General features: G+C 41.9%; 1 protein-coding gene across 2 annotated transcripts in view; it reads left to right on the plus strand.

Annotated features, from left to right (window-relative positions):
- The window catches only part of sipa1l3 (signal-induced proliferation-associated 1 like 3), an 84,006-nt gene that overhangs the window by 44,298 nt on the left and 21,876 nt on the right, over window positions 1–17,832 (plus strand). For both annotated transcript variants that reach the window (XM_088345079.1, XM_088345080.1), the window contains exons 2-11: window positions 209–924; window positions 1,406–2,366; window positions 4,525–4,655; window positions 7,723–7,911; window positions 8,082–8,256; window positions 8,362–8,465; window positions 10,230–10,387; window positions 10,516–11,098; window positions 13,647–13,745; window positions 13,830–14,005. In XM_088345079.1, the coding sequence (XP_088201205.1) occupies window positions 442–924; window positions 1,406–2,366; window positions 4,525–4,655; window positions 7,723–7,911; window positions 8,082–8,256; window positions 8,362–8,465; window positions 10,230–10,387; window positions 10,516–11,098; window positions 13,647–13,745; window positions 13,830–14,005 (3,059 nt within the window). In that variant the 5' untranslated portion in view covers window positions 209–441. The remainder of the gene's footprint in view (window positions 1–208; window positions 925–1,405; window positions 2,367–4,524; window positions 4,656–7,722; window positions 7,912–8,081; window positions 8,257–8,361; window positions 8,466–10,229; window positions 10,388–10,515; window positions 11,099–13,646; window positions 13,746–13,829; window positions 14,006–17,832) is intronic.

Here is a 17,832-nt window from a genome sequence, read left to right on the forward strand (position 1 = left end):
CGTTATTGGCTCTTGTGCCTGTGCGACTCTCAGCAGAGATTATATTCATGTAGAAATGCCTCTGTGTTGGAAAAGCATAATAACAATAAATTTATTTGTCGACTATCATCAATTTTTGTTGACAATGTCGACTTATCGTTGCAGCACTAGTTTAAACTGAGTGAAATAAAGTTGTATGCTAATATTGTGTTTGTTTACCTTTCCTTAGATCTCTCTTGGACTTGAAACAAACGAAGGAAGATAAAGGGGGCAGGTCTACCACGGATCATTGATGTTAGAATTGTAGGACAACAGTGATGTTTTTAAACGCTGGAGGCTATCACGTAGACTGCTCAGTGTGTTTGGTGCCCCTTCCTCGCCGTTTCTGCATTTGTCCTGACGTGGGATGCCAGCCCCTTACCCACCTTGCCTCTATCTTGCCCTGAGCTCGCTTGGGGCACCATGAACAGCTACAGAGACAGAGGGGTGACCTGCACCTCCTCGGACCTCCTGGACGGAGGAGGTGAAGGCGGGCTGCCTCAGCATGCTTCATATCGTCACACTCCTAATGGCCATCTGGCCCACACGGACTCAGGCATGCAGCCACGCGTGTCAGTGCCCAAAATGGGGGTCCGTGCTCGAATCGCAGAGTGGCCCCCGAGACGGGCTCAGTCAAAAGAGTCGCTGCTCGAAAACGGCAAGATAAGCGACCACCAAAACGGCGACGACTCCTCTGCATCTGTTTCCTCATCGGCGCTGTCGTCTGACGTCGGCTTGGTTCGTGGCGGAGTAGCCCGGTTGCCACGGCGGCGATCCAAGGATGTGGATTTCCGAGGCGCAGCGTTTGCTGCTGAGCGAGGTTCGCCTTTGAACCTTCGTGTCTTCCCTCCTCTAAGGCAGCGCTCGAACAGTGAGGTTACTCTAAGTGAACAGGATGAGAACGAGGTGAGCATGCTGTCCTACACGCCAACTTTTCTTGATGAGAATTTGGGATGGCAGTATGGCCTTAAAAATAACTTCATGTTTTTACAATAATTTATTCAAAACATCCATTATAAAAAAAAACTTTTGTAGAAACTACATATCTACTGTATTACTAATTATTACATGCTTTTGCAGATTGATGGGTACATTATTCTTATTCTTTAAACACATAGCGATCACTGAAATCACTTCAATTTTATAAGTACCGTATTTATTTAGTGTAATGCACAATTATGTATGATGCGCACCCAAATTCTTCTGCATAAAATTTAGTTTCACTTTTTCCCAGCTAAAAGTTTGCATTGTGTGTCACAAACATTGTGTCAAGAACTATGAAATTTTGGCAGAGGGAGTATCGATTCTTAACGACGAGCCACAAGGGCCTAGTCTTTAGACTGTTGTTTCAACAAGGTCAACTGTTTTCATCTGTTTTCACTTCAAGGTGGAGGTCCGAGGCATGGGAGCCATAGGGACATTGTTCAGAGAGTATGGCAGCACCTCTTCCATCGACATCCAGGGGATCCCTGAGCAGAGCTTTTTCGACATGCTCACCCAGTTCCACCAGGATAGGCCTGACCAACGCAGCTCAGCCCCAACACGGCTCAGAGAACTGTTACGTACAACGGACTCACAACCAATTGTCGCCCCCTCACCGGCATCAACATTGAGCAGTGATGAGCGAAGAAAGGACGGCGGCGAACGGGTGAGGAAAAAAAGCGGCGGAACGGAATCTTCACTGGGAACCGCGTCATTGTTCAGAAAACTTCGGAGTGCCACTCGGGTGGAGCTGGACGGTGGAAAAGGAGAGACGAGTGAAGATGGAGGACGGGGTTCATCTGATGTCCCGTATAAGGCATGGGTGTGCCCAAAGAGCTTTGTCCATTACGATGCACAGAGTATCTTGTTTGACCTCCATGAGGCCGCAGCTCAACGGGGCTTCGTGACACAGAGGCGGAACACGGCTACTGGGGCGTCTGCCGCCTCTGTGTCTTTTTCCACTTCCAAGTCTTTGCCTCTGAACAGTAATGAACATGTTTATGCCAGCATCGAGGACTTAACTCTGGGCCTAGACCAGAGCACAACTGCACTCTCTTCGGACTTGGAACACGCGGACGTTGCTCCAAGCGTCCGCGGCTCAGGCCCATTGCTTCTCAGCTGCCCCCACTTCATCAACGAGACGGGGGGCCACGGGGAACGTAACATCAGCTTCCTAAGCTCATCAGCAGAGCGATGCGAAGGGGGGCATGGGGTCAAGGGTTGGATGAGGAGGAGTAACGCCAGTGTCTCCGTGGTAGAGATTCCTATTGAACTGCAGGTTACAAGGCTGGAGAGACTTAAAGAGTACAGCATCGAACACGTCGACCTTGGGGCTCGGTACTACAGAGACTATTTTCATGGAAAAGGTAAGTCAGACAAATATATTTTGAAGGACTGCAGTAATAAAACATTCAAGGTCATTTTTACACGTTCTTGTGAAATTTGACGTTGATGCACTTTTGTTCTGCCAGTATTTCCCAACTGACAGTTGCTCCAGCTCATCGTGTGACGGTTAATATCCAGCTGGGCCAGAGAACTGCAAAGTGTGCCAAGCTGGCAGCTCTCCCAGAGTTTTTTCTTGTATAAATTTTTTACACGTCAATCCACCTTCAGACTTTTTTAGCCAACGAAATATGGCTATTCTCTAATGCTTTTACCAGAACTGGTTGAAAATGAAATGGTATTTTTGATCAGTGCAAGCTCTAGGCTAATGGGCCTTCATAAAAAGGACAATTTGTGAAAATTTATTGACACCTTTTCCACGATGAGGGTCTGTTCATGATAGTTTTATTCGTGCACAAAGCGCAAAGTTACATAAAACCTGCTTCTTTATCGACACATATATTCCATGTGACTCATTTTCACCTCTACTGCTCGGGCGCCCCTGGCAGACATTAGGAATAATGCATAAATTAGCCCCATTATTGCATAAGCCACAGGGTCAAAAGCTTGTCACAAAGGCTGCGGCTTATAGTCCTGTATTTACTGTACATAAGGTTTACTCCCAAAACATTACAACATATGTGAAGCCCGGTAAACACTTTTTATTTGTTTTTTTACCTTAAAATGTCTTAATCTGGTGTTGTTGTTTTTCTTCCCACACCTTTAATACATTGTAGCATATTCCAACACCAAAAATCTGTTGTCCAAGCTCGTAAATTTATTCACCCCTAAAAAAGTACTCAAAGATAGTTGGAGTGTGTGTATGTGGACATTTCTTATAATCACCTCATATAACTGTATGCATGAAAGTCCTCTCGGCGATTATCATCCGGCCGCATCCTAATTAGTGGCAGATGCTGTTTGGACCGCCTGCTTGCGAGTAAGTGTGCGTGTATATTTGCAGTAAGAAAGAAAGACCCGCCCCCCACACAATCGCATAAAGGTTATTGTCCCAAAAATATAATCCTCCTCTGCCTCGGCTGTCCTCCGCTATGCCCATTTGCCCTGTATGCATGTCATGTAGACATATCACCAATCTGACATTCACCTCAAGACTCGAAATGGAAGCTAAGAAAGACTGCAATAAGTTAATCTTTCCAGCTGTCAGTGTGGCAGACTTGTTGTGTAGGAAAATTTGTCAAGTAAGATTTCTACCCTGCCGTCTGGAGATTTGCTCTTTCAACTCCCACTCTGCCTCTGGTGTCGGCATTAGCAAGTCTTAAGCTTTGGAGCTTCAGAGAAGAGGTGCCAGAGATGCCCCTCGAAGTGTGTGTGTATAACTTGGAACAAATCGTCTTGTGGTTTAGTGTTGATCCTGTTAATGAGGTTTACAAGGCTAATGTCTTGTTTATTCATCATAGTCCAGTTTTTGGTTGTTTCATTAAGCTATCGGAAAATGCATTACATTTTCTAATCTTGTTATTTTGGGACACGACTTTTTAGCAATCTTCTTTTTATTTTCAAGAGTGTCTCTGTTGTGTGACTCCATTTCCCAATTGTGATATTACCATAAACCTCAATAGGACATAGTATTAAAGTGTAAAGTTATTCGTTGAGTCATAATTCAATACTTCAGGGTCATATCTAACTTTTGGCCGAATTATCTAAAATTACTAGGTGACTGGTGTACAACGTAACAAAGATTAACATTTTTCATTTCAAATGTTTTATTACAAAAAAATAATAAACTACAGCTACTTATTCTAATAATAAATGAAAATGAGATATATGTACAAATAATATGATGTTTTGCATTTGTGAAGACTTGTGAAAACTGCAGAAGTACATGGTTTATATACTCCTTGTTTATTGATAAAGCGTTTTTTTATATGACGCCTTTTTGTTTTTGTTTGCGACTTATTTCGCTACCAGGCACTTTTTTTCACATTTAAGATATTTTTAAACCTTTTCCATGTTTCTTTCCCCCTAACAAATCTACATCACAAATTTAATTAGGCAGAGGTAGTTGTGAAGTTTGGTCACGTTTAAGTGAGATTTCCCTCTTCTCGCTTCTCATTCTAAATTCTGTTGTAGTTTGTTTATAATTGTATGAACCAAACAAAAATGTGTTTTCTTTACTAGAACACTCAAACTATTTTGGAACTGATGAAAAGTTGGGTCCTGTAGCTGTGAGCGTCCGAAGGGAGAAAATAGATGACACCAAAGACCTGAAGGATCAGTATCAGTATCGTCTCATTGTGAGAACAAGCGAGGTAAGTGTTAGTTTCTGTTTTTTAATTTCCTTTAAAGACATTTGGTGACAACCTAAAGTTGAAATGTCGTGGTAAAACCCTGTATTTGCTGACATGTGCTGTATTTTTTCAAGTTCAAAATATTAGGCCCCGTTATAAGAATTTTAACACATTTTTGTCACAAAATATCCGTCTTAAACCCTGAAATATTTGTCTTGTCTCTGTGAGAGTAAAAAAAAATTTTTCACTTGTGCAATGCCAAAGGCAGGTGGCTGCAATCGGTTTTCTTGTTTATAATACACACAACCATTATGGTTGAAACAGAGAATAATCGCTTGACTGTCATCTTAATGTTCTTTCACCGTTTTTGGTTTTTAAAGCCACCTGTCTGACATTCTCACACTTAACCCAACAAACAGCGTGTTGTCCGTGCGTCTGCTATTGTGCTGTCTAGCTAGCTGGATTACATGGCTGCCTGGATTCATCACCTTAGCTCTGCTACAACAATGGAGCCGCCTGGCCGCCTAAGTACACAAAGCTGCAGTGACTGTTTGGATTGCTTTTCCTACACACAATAACAAACAAACAGATAAATTGCAGACGTTATTCTTTCTGACTAGAAGCACAGCTGCTCTCAAACAGCCATCCCATTTTAGTCTTCCATTAAGTTTGCTTTGCAGCAGCGCTGACGCAGCAAGGTGGGCCTACTTCCTCTTTTCACCCTCGCTCATTCCCACCTTCAAACGGTCGTACGTGCGGCCCCCTGAGCTAAGATCCAGAGCACCATTTGAGCCAGACCGTAATACATTTTTCAGGCTTGTGTTTGCTTTAGCGAGTGTGGAGCTGCAGCAGTGACTTTACTCTCAACTGAAATCAATGATAGGGGCTTTTTTTCATAGCCTTGATGTGTCGAAGCATGTCAATTTCCCTCGCGGGGAAGCAGACTGCTGCTGGATTGAATATTAATGCACATTACAGCTGCACAAAAAAGTGAAAAAAAAGACCCCTCAAAAAACCTCCCATCATGAACTAATGTGTGTGTGACCAAGAGGAAAATTGTTGTTTCAGGCCTACAGGGTTATGAGCAGTTGTCAGGCTATCTGTCATATCCAGCTCCTCGACTACTTATTATCCGTCCTTTCAGCTCTTTGCGGCCTGAGCTTCAGCAGCTCATGCCCTCTGCATATAACATGCAGAGGATCGATACAGCAATCCCCGTTTCATAACATCTCATCATTCTTTTCACATGTTCACAGTCAAGGTTTGATCAATAGGAATTATTTAGTTTCTGGAATTGAAAATGAACATTATTAGACAGATGTGTAAATGGACGTACAGATCGTGGCAAAAAAAATTACATCACGTTGATTCATCCTGTACCAAAGAAATTGGACCAATATTTAGTCACTTGGAGGATCACTACCAAATTCTGATCCGACACTATTTTCAGAGACTGGTTTAATGTGCAATGTTTTGGTAGTCATGGAAAAAGAGAAATTACATGCAGAGGTCGACCGATTATCGCGTGGGCTGACTATCGGCACCAATATTTGGGAATTTGACGGCTACCAGTATCTGCATTTTTATTTATTCTACGGGCTGATTATTTAGGCTCAGTTGCAGCCAAGCAACTATCTATCTATCTTACCTCCCTCTCTCTCACGCGCCACCCACCCCGTGCCTTTAGATAGGATAAGGGACCTGGGTGAAGCAACTGAATCAAGAAAAATAAGTTAGAGCAGAGTAAACAACGGCAGCTCTGCTCATTCCTGGGTCCCAACATGCCTGTGAATCAAGAGTGCTGATAATATTGGGATTTTTTAATATATTGAGTCCTTAGTAGAAGAGTGTGTGTGTAATGAAGAGATCGTGTAAAAAGTGTAGTTAACTTGTTTTACGGTCAGGTGGAGAATGATATATTAGCTCTTGCCATAACATTGGTTTGTTAATCAGGCGTGTGTGTTTGTTATTGAGAGAAAGGTCACAAAAAGCACGCTAAAGTGGACGGCTCAGTGATTAGCTGTTACCATAACATCAGTTTGTCAATCTGCCTCTAAGACAGGATTTCCCACACTTTTCAATTTGCGAGCGCTGTTGCAATTTCGATGCAGTTTTTTTTAAGGTTAGTTTAAGTGATTGTGGTTGTATTGACATTTTTATTTATTTACTGTAGAAGTTTAAGGGTTCTATTTAAGTTTTTATATACCTTATTCTAGTTTCTGCTAAACCTAATTTTATTTCCTGCACTGTTTTGGTTTAAGAGAAAGTCATGTTAGTTGTGTTGGAATTCAATTTTTCTTTCAATGTAAACCATTTTAGAGAGCTGTTAGTTTTATTTTAAATTCAAAACAAATAGTCTTTGTTTCTTTCTGCATTATTAAACATTTCTTACACCATTTTTCAAGCTTTTACAGCAAATGTAAATCCGCTTTAAATATCAATTATCGGCTTGGTCCTATTACTGTACTTATAATCAGTATCGGCCCTGGAAACCCCGTATTAGTCGATTATTAAATAGATGCATAATTTTATGCACTGCAGAAAATGTAGATTGCATTGGTAGGAAATATTCCTCAGTAGGATTTTTCTTACTCTCCTAAACATTTTCTTCTTTGGGTACTGTAAATTCCGGACTATTGAGCGCACCAAGTACATTTTTAAGGAAAAAATATTTTGTGCATGTATAAGCCGCACCTGACTTTAAGGCACATGTGCCGACTTTAAATCATGATTTATTTACCAAGAAGACGGTGCACAGAAAGAGTTTTAACGATATACACTACACAAAGCCCTTCACCGCTGGGTTGAAAGCTTTTGACAAAAGTTGTGGCTTATAGTCCGGAATTTACGGTGAAACTTTTTTTGCTGTGAATATCTTGAAATATATAAAAATATACATATATTAAAAACAATATCTGATGTTAGTTATTTGCATTGATCTAGAGAAGCAGGACACTATTACTTATCAGTGTTGGTAGCAAAAAAAATCTGCATCCCGGCTATTTTCTCTTGTTCCTGAAAGTTTTCGCTCTAAGTATGATAAGAAAATCTGTAAGTGTCATTTCCTTTACGCTTAATTCACTCACAGCTGGTCACATTGAGGGGGTCCATCTTAGAGGACGGCGTGGCATCAACAGGTAGGCACGGCACGGTACGTGGCCTGCCCCTCAAGGAGGTCCTGGAGCAGGTGGTCCCCGAACTCGGCGTCTCCTGTTTGAGGCTTGCAGTCAACACACCTAAGGTCACGGAGCAGCTTCTTAAACTGGATGAGCAAGGGGTTAGTAATTGCAAATACTGATTTTTTTTAAAGTAAAAAATAAAAGTGGTAACGTAATATTCTTTGTCAGTTGTTATACATGAAATATACTCAGAAACATTCATTGTGTGCTTACATTGGTTTGGTAGATGCCCGAGGTTTAGCGTTTCTGCCTTTGTCTGCCTTCCCAGTTAAGTCAAAAGCACAAGGTGGGTGTTTTGCTGTGCCGTGCCGGTCAAAGCACTGAGGAGGAGATGTACAACAACGAGGAGGCGTCAGCCGCCTTCTCTTCTTTTTTGGAGCTGTTGGGCGAGCAAGTGCTCCTCAAAGGTTTCAGCAAATACGCTGCGCAGCTTGATACAAAAAGTGTGTATACCCAAAAGAGTTTCTTTGGGATACCATTTGCAATTATGCCTTAATGCTGAGAAAATAATGTTATGTTGAATTAACCCTGTTCCCGTGGTACCACAGCTGACTCAACAGGCACCCACTCATTGTACACCAACTATCAGGGCTATGAAGTTATGTTCCACGTATCCACCATGCTGCCATATATGCCCAACAACCCACAACAGGTAAGAGTTGGCAGTGTTGCAGCTTGAGATAGAATGACAGTTTAGGGTGGCTTTTTTGTGGTATTTTCTTTAATAGCAATTTTACTTAAGTCTGCACGTGGTTAGACCTGCAGGCACCAAATCATTTAATTGTTTACCTAAGAAGTGTTTGCGTGCTAGGTTCACATGGCTTAATTGTGCTGCACTATGGTATTATTATCTGGACCGATCAGCATTACGGATAAGTCATTTTTTTCTTGAACAGGAACACTAAAAGAGACCTTTTCTCAATAGCTTCCCTTGTCTAAAGCCTGTTTTTTATACAACTGATAAAAATTTCAAATTTGGAATACACTGTTAATCACATTATCTTGGTGAATTTATATACTGATTTTACCCTAATAATAAAATAATAACCAAAGCTAGTTCTATCCATCAAGTATTGATACTATTTTGTACAGAAGTTTAATTACATTCACACTATTAATAATTTATGGAAATCTTAAAGCCCCATGGTGTAATATTTTACCACTATATGGCACTGTATTGTCTAATGCGAATGAAAACCAGTCTCAATAGCACAGCGTAGCAGCAAGATTCTAGACAAACATTGCAGTGATTGGTAGATAGGGATTCCACTAAGAAATACAAATTTCTCAAACTATGATTTTTTTTTTCCTTATAAAAACGTAACATTAGTATGATAATTCGTGTATTTTTGCCTAATATTCAAATTTTTTTTTTTTTTTTTTTTTTTTTTTTTTAACTGAATAACCACTAAGAAGCACTAAATATTACACTCTCAATGTGTAATAGTTTGCCACTAGATGACACTCTGTTGTCTGGTGCGAGCGAGGGCCACTGTGGCGGTAGGATACTGGACAAACATAGAGGCGACTTAAATGGGGATTACATTGCAAAAAAGAAGTTAAACTGTCTCGACCTATGATTTGTTTTATTAAAAAATAACATTTGTATATGATAGTTCGTGTCATTTTGCCTAATATTCAAATCAATTTGTGTTTGTTTTTTAGTGGATGAAAGTTTTTTTTACCACCAGGCACTAAATATTTCACACTATCCCTTAAAAATCCAATTGAATCTTCTTCGAGTGCGCCTTGATTCATTTTCTTACTCAATTACATTTTGTTTCAACAGCAAGTCCTTAGACTTGAATAAATGGCACAACAGCTCCATCCAGAGGTTTCCATAGTGCAGTTACATATCCACACTTATCATTGAGACCTCTAGGTGGCAGTATAGAGCATGTTAAAATGATCAACAGTCATCGAAGAGGCGCCTATAGACAACTGCTTGAAACAGGAGTGATACAAATGAGTAAAGCACATTAAATTTCGTTTTATCTCATGGTGGGGCTTATTTTTTTAATACTTAAATATTAATGCTAAAAAAAACACGGTAAACTACATGCAAAAATGTTGCAGTTGTGAAAATCTGAAAAAATCAAGTGGCCCATCATCTGCTTGTGTATCTGTTGCCAGACGGTAATCTACATTACATAATTGCTAATTTTACACTTCCATCAGCAAATGAACTTGGGGATTGGCAAGCACCGCCACAACAGACAGTCTAGACACATACGTGGCATTTACACACAGAGATACACGCAAATGGCCTACACTAAAGGCTTGAAAAAAATTACGTAAAGAGCCGTTTTGAAGGGGACAGATCTCTGAGTCAGCTTCCCAGACTTTGAAGATTTTTGTGTAAATGTTTACCATTTTGTGTCAAGTTTTGCATTTTTAATTTCTCTTCTTCTCTTAGCTTCTAAGAAAGAGACACATCGGGAACGACATTGTCACCATCATCTTTCAGGAGCCTGGAGCGTTGCCTTTCACACCTCAGAATATCCGCTCCCACTTCCAGCATGTGTTTGTCATTGTCCGTGTGCACAATCCATGTTCAGAGAACACTTGCTACAGGTAAAATTACATTTGATAATTGTGCATAGAATTATCTTTTAAATTGGTTAAATTTCCGTAAACAGTAAAATTCATGTATACCTGTACATGATATACAACGTAACAGACCAATATAATCCTTTCCTCAGTGTTGCTGTGACAAGAATGAAGGATGTGCCCCCTTTCGGCCCACCAATACCTTGCAGCGTGACGTTCAGTGACCCGGACACTTTTCGGAATTTCCTGCTCGCCAAAATTATCAATGCTGAAAATGCGGCACATAAATCTGAAAAGTTCCACACCATGGCGACGCGAACAAGGCAGGAATACCTACGCGACCTGGCGGAGAACTACATCAGCAGCACCCCCATGGACTCGGCTGGAAAACTGAACAACCTCATCTCCTTGGCGTCTAAAAAACGCGAACGTTCAAAAGCGCGAGACGCAGCCGAGCTTGGGGCCGCCGGGGCTGTCGCCTGGAGGGTGCTGGCCCAGGACTTTAGTGGAGGTGGCGCGGAGCTCTGCTGCGCACTGGGTCTTTCCGCTGAGTACATCCTCTTGGTCGATTGCTTGACAAAAGAAGTAGTGTTCAACTGCTTCTGCGCCGACGTGATCGGCTGGACCGCTGAGCGATTGGCTTTAAAGATCTTCTACGGAAGAGGCGACCACATTGCTCTGCGGGTGCCTGAGGGCTGTGCGCCGGACATCAGGGAAATGGTGCAAAGGTTGAAGGTAAGAAATGTTCTGTCACTTTATTGTTGACCTAAATGTCCAGAGAAACCTAAGTCCAGTGATCTCCAACCCGTGGGCTGTGGCCTGGGACCGGGCCGTGCGTGATTTGTTACCAGGCTTTACAGAAAGAAAAAAAGTTCAAATGTTTTGCCTGGTATTATTTTATTGAGTCCACTGTGATCAGACACAGGAAGTGATTTGGCATTTGAGGCAGTGCGTATGAATTAGTCATTGTATTTCGCAAGGGCAGGCATAGTTGCCTTTAAAGCCGCGCAACTGTCATGTTAGAAGCAAGGATCGCGCTTTTAAGATACAGCGATGGATGAATCGGACCAAATTTATGCTCTTATAGCCAGTCAATATGGAAAATAACTGTAGTCTACTATGTCATGTTACAATGATTATTCCAGACATGTCTTTTTTTTTAAATAAATGAACTAGTGGTCATAAAAACCATTGGCAATGGAGCAGATTGATCTTTGCAGTTTGAGGATGCATGAAAGGAAAGGACGCAAGTAGATCACACAACTCCAACACCCTTTTCTAAGAGGTTTGTTTGGCATGACATGACATGTTGCGTTTAATGTACAATAGTGACTGTAGTGTGTTGCAGTGAGTTGGCGCACCCAAATATTGCACAGCAGTACACATTATTGCTATTATTTATAATAATAATATTTGTTTTTGTCTGGCCGGGCCGTAAAAATATTTTAAGACATTAAACGAGTCTGTGGTAGAGAAAAGGTTGGGGACCATTACATTAGACCAAATTGTTATTTTTAGAACATAACTTTACAAGGAGGAAATCTTATTATGAATAACCGAATTAGGTGCTAAAAAAGAGTGAGCCCATTACAACTCTGGAAAATTAAAACTGTGGTAGGTTTTATTAATAAGATTTAGGACAAATAAAGCTGAAATCTAATGATGTAGTGCGATTTGGAGTTTTAACAAAATGAAAATCATGCATTTTAATGATTTGTTTTGATGTTAGAACTACATAATGGTCGACTAGATTGTAATTAACTAATATTTATGTTTGATGTTTGATTTAAGTGGGCCACATACAGAAACAGTTACAATTATACATTTTAATACAAAAAGTTGTTGCATTCAAAAATCCAAGTATTTAAGTGTATGTTTATAGAAATACAGTGCCAAAGTATTTGCCCCCTTAATTTGTGTTGTTGTTGTTTTTTTGGCATTTTTATCACTCACAAAATTTTAACATCACACAGAGACAACTCAAGGAAAGACAAAATGCAGTTTTTTAATGTTGATTCCATTAATGACCCCAATAATCAGGTAGGAACCTTGCATGGCTGACTCCCTATTGGTGTGTGAGTGTGTGTGTGTGTGAATGGGTAAGTGTGAAGCACATTGTAAAGCGCTCTGGGAGGTGTTCATTGACTTGAAAAGCGCTATATAAATGCAGACCATTTACCATTTTTTAATGTCCCAATGTGTAATATTTGACCACTAGATGGCACGGTTGTCTATGGGAACAAAAAACATAGTGCCACAGAAAGCAGCAAGACACCAGACAAACATGGTGGGATTACACTATGTAAAATAAATCAATAATTCTCTACCTATGATTATTAAAAATGAACTTTACTATGACACTTTATGTATTTGTGCCTAGTATTAAAATCAATGTTTGTTTGTTTTTTGTTTCTTTTTGCTGAAGGCAAGTTTTTGTACCTCCTAGGGTTCACCAAATATTGCACACTGTCCCTTTAAGATACAAAAGATAAAACATTGTAATGCTTTGCTGATGCAATTACTTTTTCACATAGGGCCGATTTTTTTCGTGCCTTAATAAATGGAATAAACCTTTTAAAACTGCATTTTGTATTTTCTTGGGTTGTCTCTGATATTACAATTGGTTTAATAGTCTGAAACCTTTGTGAGTGATAAATATGCTAAAAACACAGAAATCGGGAAGGGGTTTTTCACGGCACTGTAGCGCTACATTTAGTACAGTATCTCTGAATTGATTATTACATGTAATCTCCCTTTATATGAATTACCTCCCTTAAAAAGTTTCGTAATTGTATGTAAAAAAAGCATCAATGAAAATTAACTTTAACTTTAAAAACGTTATGAACCAGACTGTTAATTTACAGAATTGTATTAATTACCCCTCAGAAATGATATGGAATGGAATATGGAAGGATTTCGTATCATTCAGGTTTAGCACGTAGCTAGGGAGTTGCGCAATTGCACGCCTGCTGTGATGAGGGGCCATTTCCATATTATGATAATCCCTGTGACATTTGATGAATTAAATGGCCAGAAAAGAAGATTTCCTCTAGCCCTAATCCAACAGAGGAAAAAAGTGGGAGGGGAAAAAAATCAAAAGTACAAGTTAATCTTAGTAGAAGGAGAAAATAAATGATGATCCTGTTGCAGATCAGTTTATGGCAAAAGTAAGAAAGGAATATTAGGAAAATGTAAATGTAAAATATTTCAGTGAAACAAAAAGCATCATTCAAATTTTGGGTCAATTTTAATCATTTAAAAATACGTATACTTCTTTTTTTAGTCATTGACTATTGGCTGCGAGACAGTCGATATGACGCTAAGGAGAAACGGACTGGGCCAGTTGGGGTTCCATGTGCGATTGGATGGCACTGTGGCAGAGGTAAATCAGCCAGAACTTTCACCTGCTTGACAGTCTGCAGATCTTTTGAGCTTCAGCGAAACGTTTGCGTGTGTTGCTGTGCAGGTGGAGGAGTACGGCTTTGCCTGGCAGGCGGGCCTGAGGCAGGGCAGTCGCCTAGTGGAAATCTGCAAGGTCGCTGCGGTGACACTCACCCACGAGCAGATGATTGACCTGCTCAGGACGTCAGTCACGGTCAAAGTGGTCATCATACCCCCTTATGAAGAGGGCGGGCCACGGAGGTACGTAGAGGGACGTTTTCAGTCCGCTTCTTTAAAATTTCCCCAATGACTGTGGCGAATGACAAACATAAAAGTAACTACATATTTAAAATAATGATTCAAAAATTAATTACGAAAAATATGATTCAAAAATTAATTACAAAAAATATGATTCAAAAATTAATTACAAAAAATATGATTACAAAAATAAAGTCCAATGTATAAATTCAAAATTCAAAATGGCGGCGCCCTCTATGGCGGCGGCTGGATCTGCTCCCGACAGTTTCTCACATTCTAGTCAAAAACCCCAATCTTCGACTCAGTTTATGAGGGCGAACAAAGACAACTCTAACTGTAGATTAGTATACGATCGCAGTTTTTTGCTGGATATGCGAACATCCAGAATTCCAGCGCAAATTTCGACGATCACTCTGGAGTGTTTACTTAGCCTCGGAGTGCTACGTCAACAGAACACAGCGGCCTACAAAGCAGCGAGTAAAAGTGGCAAGCGGAAGCGCTGTGACCGGGGAAGGAAACGAGGTTGTCGGGCCGGGCTAACGGCTCGGATGAAGGCTAAACCCTTCAAAACGCCTCTACCATCCATTTTCCTATCCAACGTCCGCTCCCTGGACAACAAACTGGACCATTTACAATTGGAATTCTCATCGAACCGCGAGTTGACGAACTGTTGTGCTTTAATTCTGACGGAGACATGGCTAAACTCATCTATCCCGAATGACGCTGTTAGCATTGTGGGGCTAACTGCTTTCCGCGCCGATAGAAGCGGCGAGCTCACCGGCAAAAGTAAGGGAGGCGGTCTATGCATTTATACAAACAACAACTGGTGTAGAAATGCGAAGATAATCTCGAATCACTGCTCACGAGACATTGAACTTTTGACGGTGATCTGCAGACCATTCTACCTACCGAGGGAGTTTAGCGCGACCATCATTACTGCCGTGTACGTGCCCCCCAGCGCTAATACGAAGGAGGCAATGGACGTTCTCTACCGAACTGTGAGTGAACTGCAGCATGCTTACACCGAGTGCATTTTTATTGCGGCGGGGGACTTTAACCAGGCCAATATGAAAACAGTTCTCCCGCATTTCCATCAGCATGTAAATTTTGCTACAAGAGGTAGGAACACATTAGACCTGGCCTACACAAACATCAAAGGTGCATATAAAGCAGCCCCCCGCCCCCACCTTGGCTCATCAGATCACCTTTCTGTTATGCTAATTCCAGCATACAAGCCCCTGCTGACCAGAGAAAAACCTACAGAGAAGCAGGTGAGGGTGTGGTCTGAGGGGGCAATGGAGGCACTACAGGACTGCTTTGATTGCACTGATTGGGACATGTTTAAATCGGCTGCCACTTACAACAACAAAATAAATATAGATGAGTACGCCATTTCTGTGTCAGCCTATATCAGTAAATGTGCAGAAGACGTCAGCAATACCAAAACTATATGCACCCGTGCCAATCAGAAGCCCTGGATGACTGCTGAGATACGCAAACAACTAAAAGTACGGAACCTTGTCTTTAAATCTGGTGACATGGAGGCGCTGAGATCAGCGAGGGCTAACCTGAACCGTGCTATCAGACTAGCAAAGCGAACGTACAGTCAAAAAATCCAGGAACGTTTCCTCAACAAAACCAACACCAGGGATATGTGGAAAGGCATTCAGGCCATTACCAAATACAAGCCAACCACCGCCCCAGTGCAGGACACTAGCATGGACTTTCTGAATGACCTCAACAAATTCTTTGGAAGGTTCGAGGCACAAAACGGCACCACTACAGCGAAAGCGGTTCCAAATCAGGACGAAAGAGCACTCCACCTGGACTCATCTGACGTGAGGAAGACCCTGAGAAGGGTCAACACAAGGAAGGCTCCAGGCCCGGACAACATTCCGGGGCGGGTACTTAGGGAGTGCGCCGATCAGCTGGCTTGTGTACTAACAGACATTTTCAACACCTCGCTAGACCAAGCCAAAGTACCATCATGCTTCAAATTTGCCAACATCATCCCAGTGCCAAAGAAACCCCAGATCTTATCATTCAACGATTACCGGCCCGTTGCACTGACTCCTATCATAATGAAGTGCTTTGAGAGACTGGTTAAAGAGCACATCACCTCCAGTCTCCCCTCCTCATTCGACCCCTTTCAGTTTGCCTACCGGACAAACCGCTCCACCAGGGATGCCATCTCCTCTGCGCTTCACCTGAGCCTGACACATCTAGAGGAGAAGAACACCCATGTGCGGATGCTGTTCCTGGACTTCAGTTCAGCATTCAACACCATCATCCCACAACATCTGGTAGACAAGATGAGACTCCTGGGTTTCAACACCCCCCTGCGGAACTGGCTGCTGGACTTCCTCTGTGACAGACCCCAATCAGTGCGGATAGGTCAGAACAGTTCAGATGTCATCTACCTCAGCACGGGCTCCCCCCAAGGCTGCGTCCTAAGCCCCTTGCTGTTCACCTTGATGACACACGACTGCGTCCCTAGGTCCGCCACAAACCACATCGTGAAGTATGCTGACGACACAACAGTGGTGGGCCTCATCAGGGATGACAACGACCTAGCCTACAGAGAGGAGGTGGAGCAGTTGGTGGGCTGGTGCAGGGACAACAGCCTGGTCCTGAATGTTGACAAAACTAAAGAGATCATTGTCGACTTTAGGAAAAACCAGCCCAACCATGCCCCACTTTGCATCAACAACAAGGCTGTGGAGGTTGTCAGCAGTATCAAGTTCCTAGGGGTGCACATTACAAACAAACTCACCTGGTCCGTGAACACTGCATCACTGGTTAAGAGGGCACAGCAGCGCCTGTACTTCCTGCGGAGGATGAGGAGAGCCCACCTGCCCCCACCCTCCCTCATCACATTCTACAGGGGCACCATAGAGAGTATCCTGACCAGCTGTATCTCTGTGTGGTGTGGAGGCTGCAGCGCTACCGACTGGGGTAGTGTGAGGAGGGTAACGAGGACAGCAGAGAAAATAATCGGGACTACACTTCCCTCCATTCAGGACATTGGCCAGAAGCGCTGCCTATCCCATGCTAAGAACATTACCGGGGACCCCTCTCACCCCCATCATGGACTGTTCACTCTGCTAGCCTCTGGGAAGAGGTTCTGCAGTGTGCGGTGCAGGACCACCAGGCTCCGCAATAGTCTAGTCCCCCTGGCCATTAGACTGTTAAATGGTCAATCTAACATATAGTTAACTTAAATCTAAACGGCTGCTAATCTGTCTTTTGCACTACTGGCAGTTTTTATAGCTTGCCACTCATTGCACATTGCTCTCTGCACTATGGTAATTACAGCGTTATTGTTACAGTGTTAATGTTACTGTGTACCTGACTTGTTAACTTGGCTGCCCATTTTGCACATCTGGTTAGCTACTCTTCTTGCACTATCGGCACTATGGTAAAATACTATACGTAGCCAATTACAATACAACTTTATTTATATCTGTACATTCAAGGAAACTGTGGGGGTCAGATGCATCGACATTTCGTTCTGTATACACGTGTACTAGAATGACAATAAAGTAGATCTGAATCTGAATCTGAATCTGAATAAATACAAATACAAAAAAGACTTTCGCACGAATATTTAGTGATGTCTAAAGTTAAAGCTTTAACTCAAAGTTAAACCTTAAAGAAGCTGTACAGAATTTAAAAGTTGTTCACTCACGGCTGCCATCTTCTGGCTTATGTCGCCATTGCAGCCTCTGTCAAGCTTCTTATGTTGCTCAAGCAAATACCATATTTTCCGGACTACAAGTCGCACCAGCCAAAAAATGCACAGATTTGAAGGAAAAAACATGGATAAGTTG

The sequence above is a fragment of the Urocampus carinirostris genome, chromosome 10 (genome assembly GCF_059441175.1).
Source record: "Urocampus carinirostris isolate Australia breed hairy pipefish chromosome 10, RoL_Ucar_1.0, whole genome shotgun sequence".
NCBI lineage: Eukaryota > Metazoa > Chordata > Actinopteri > Syngnathiformes > Syngnathidae > Urocampus > Urocampus carinirostris.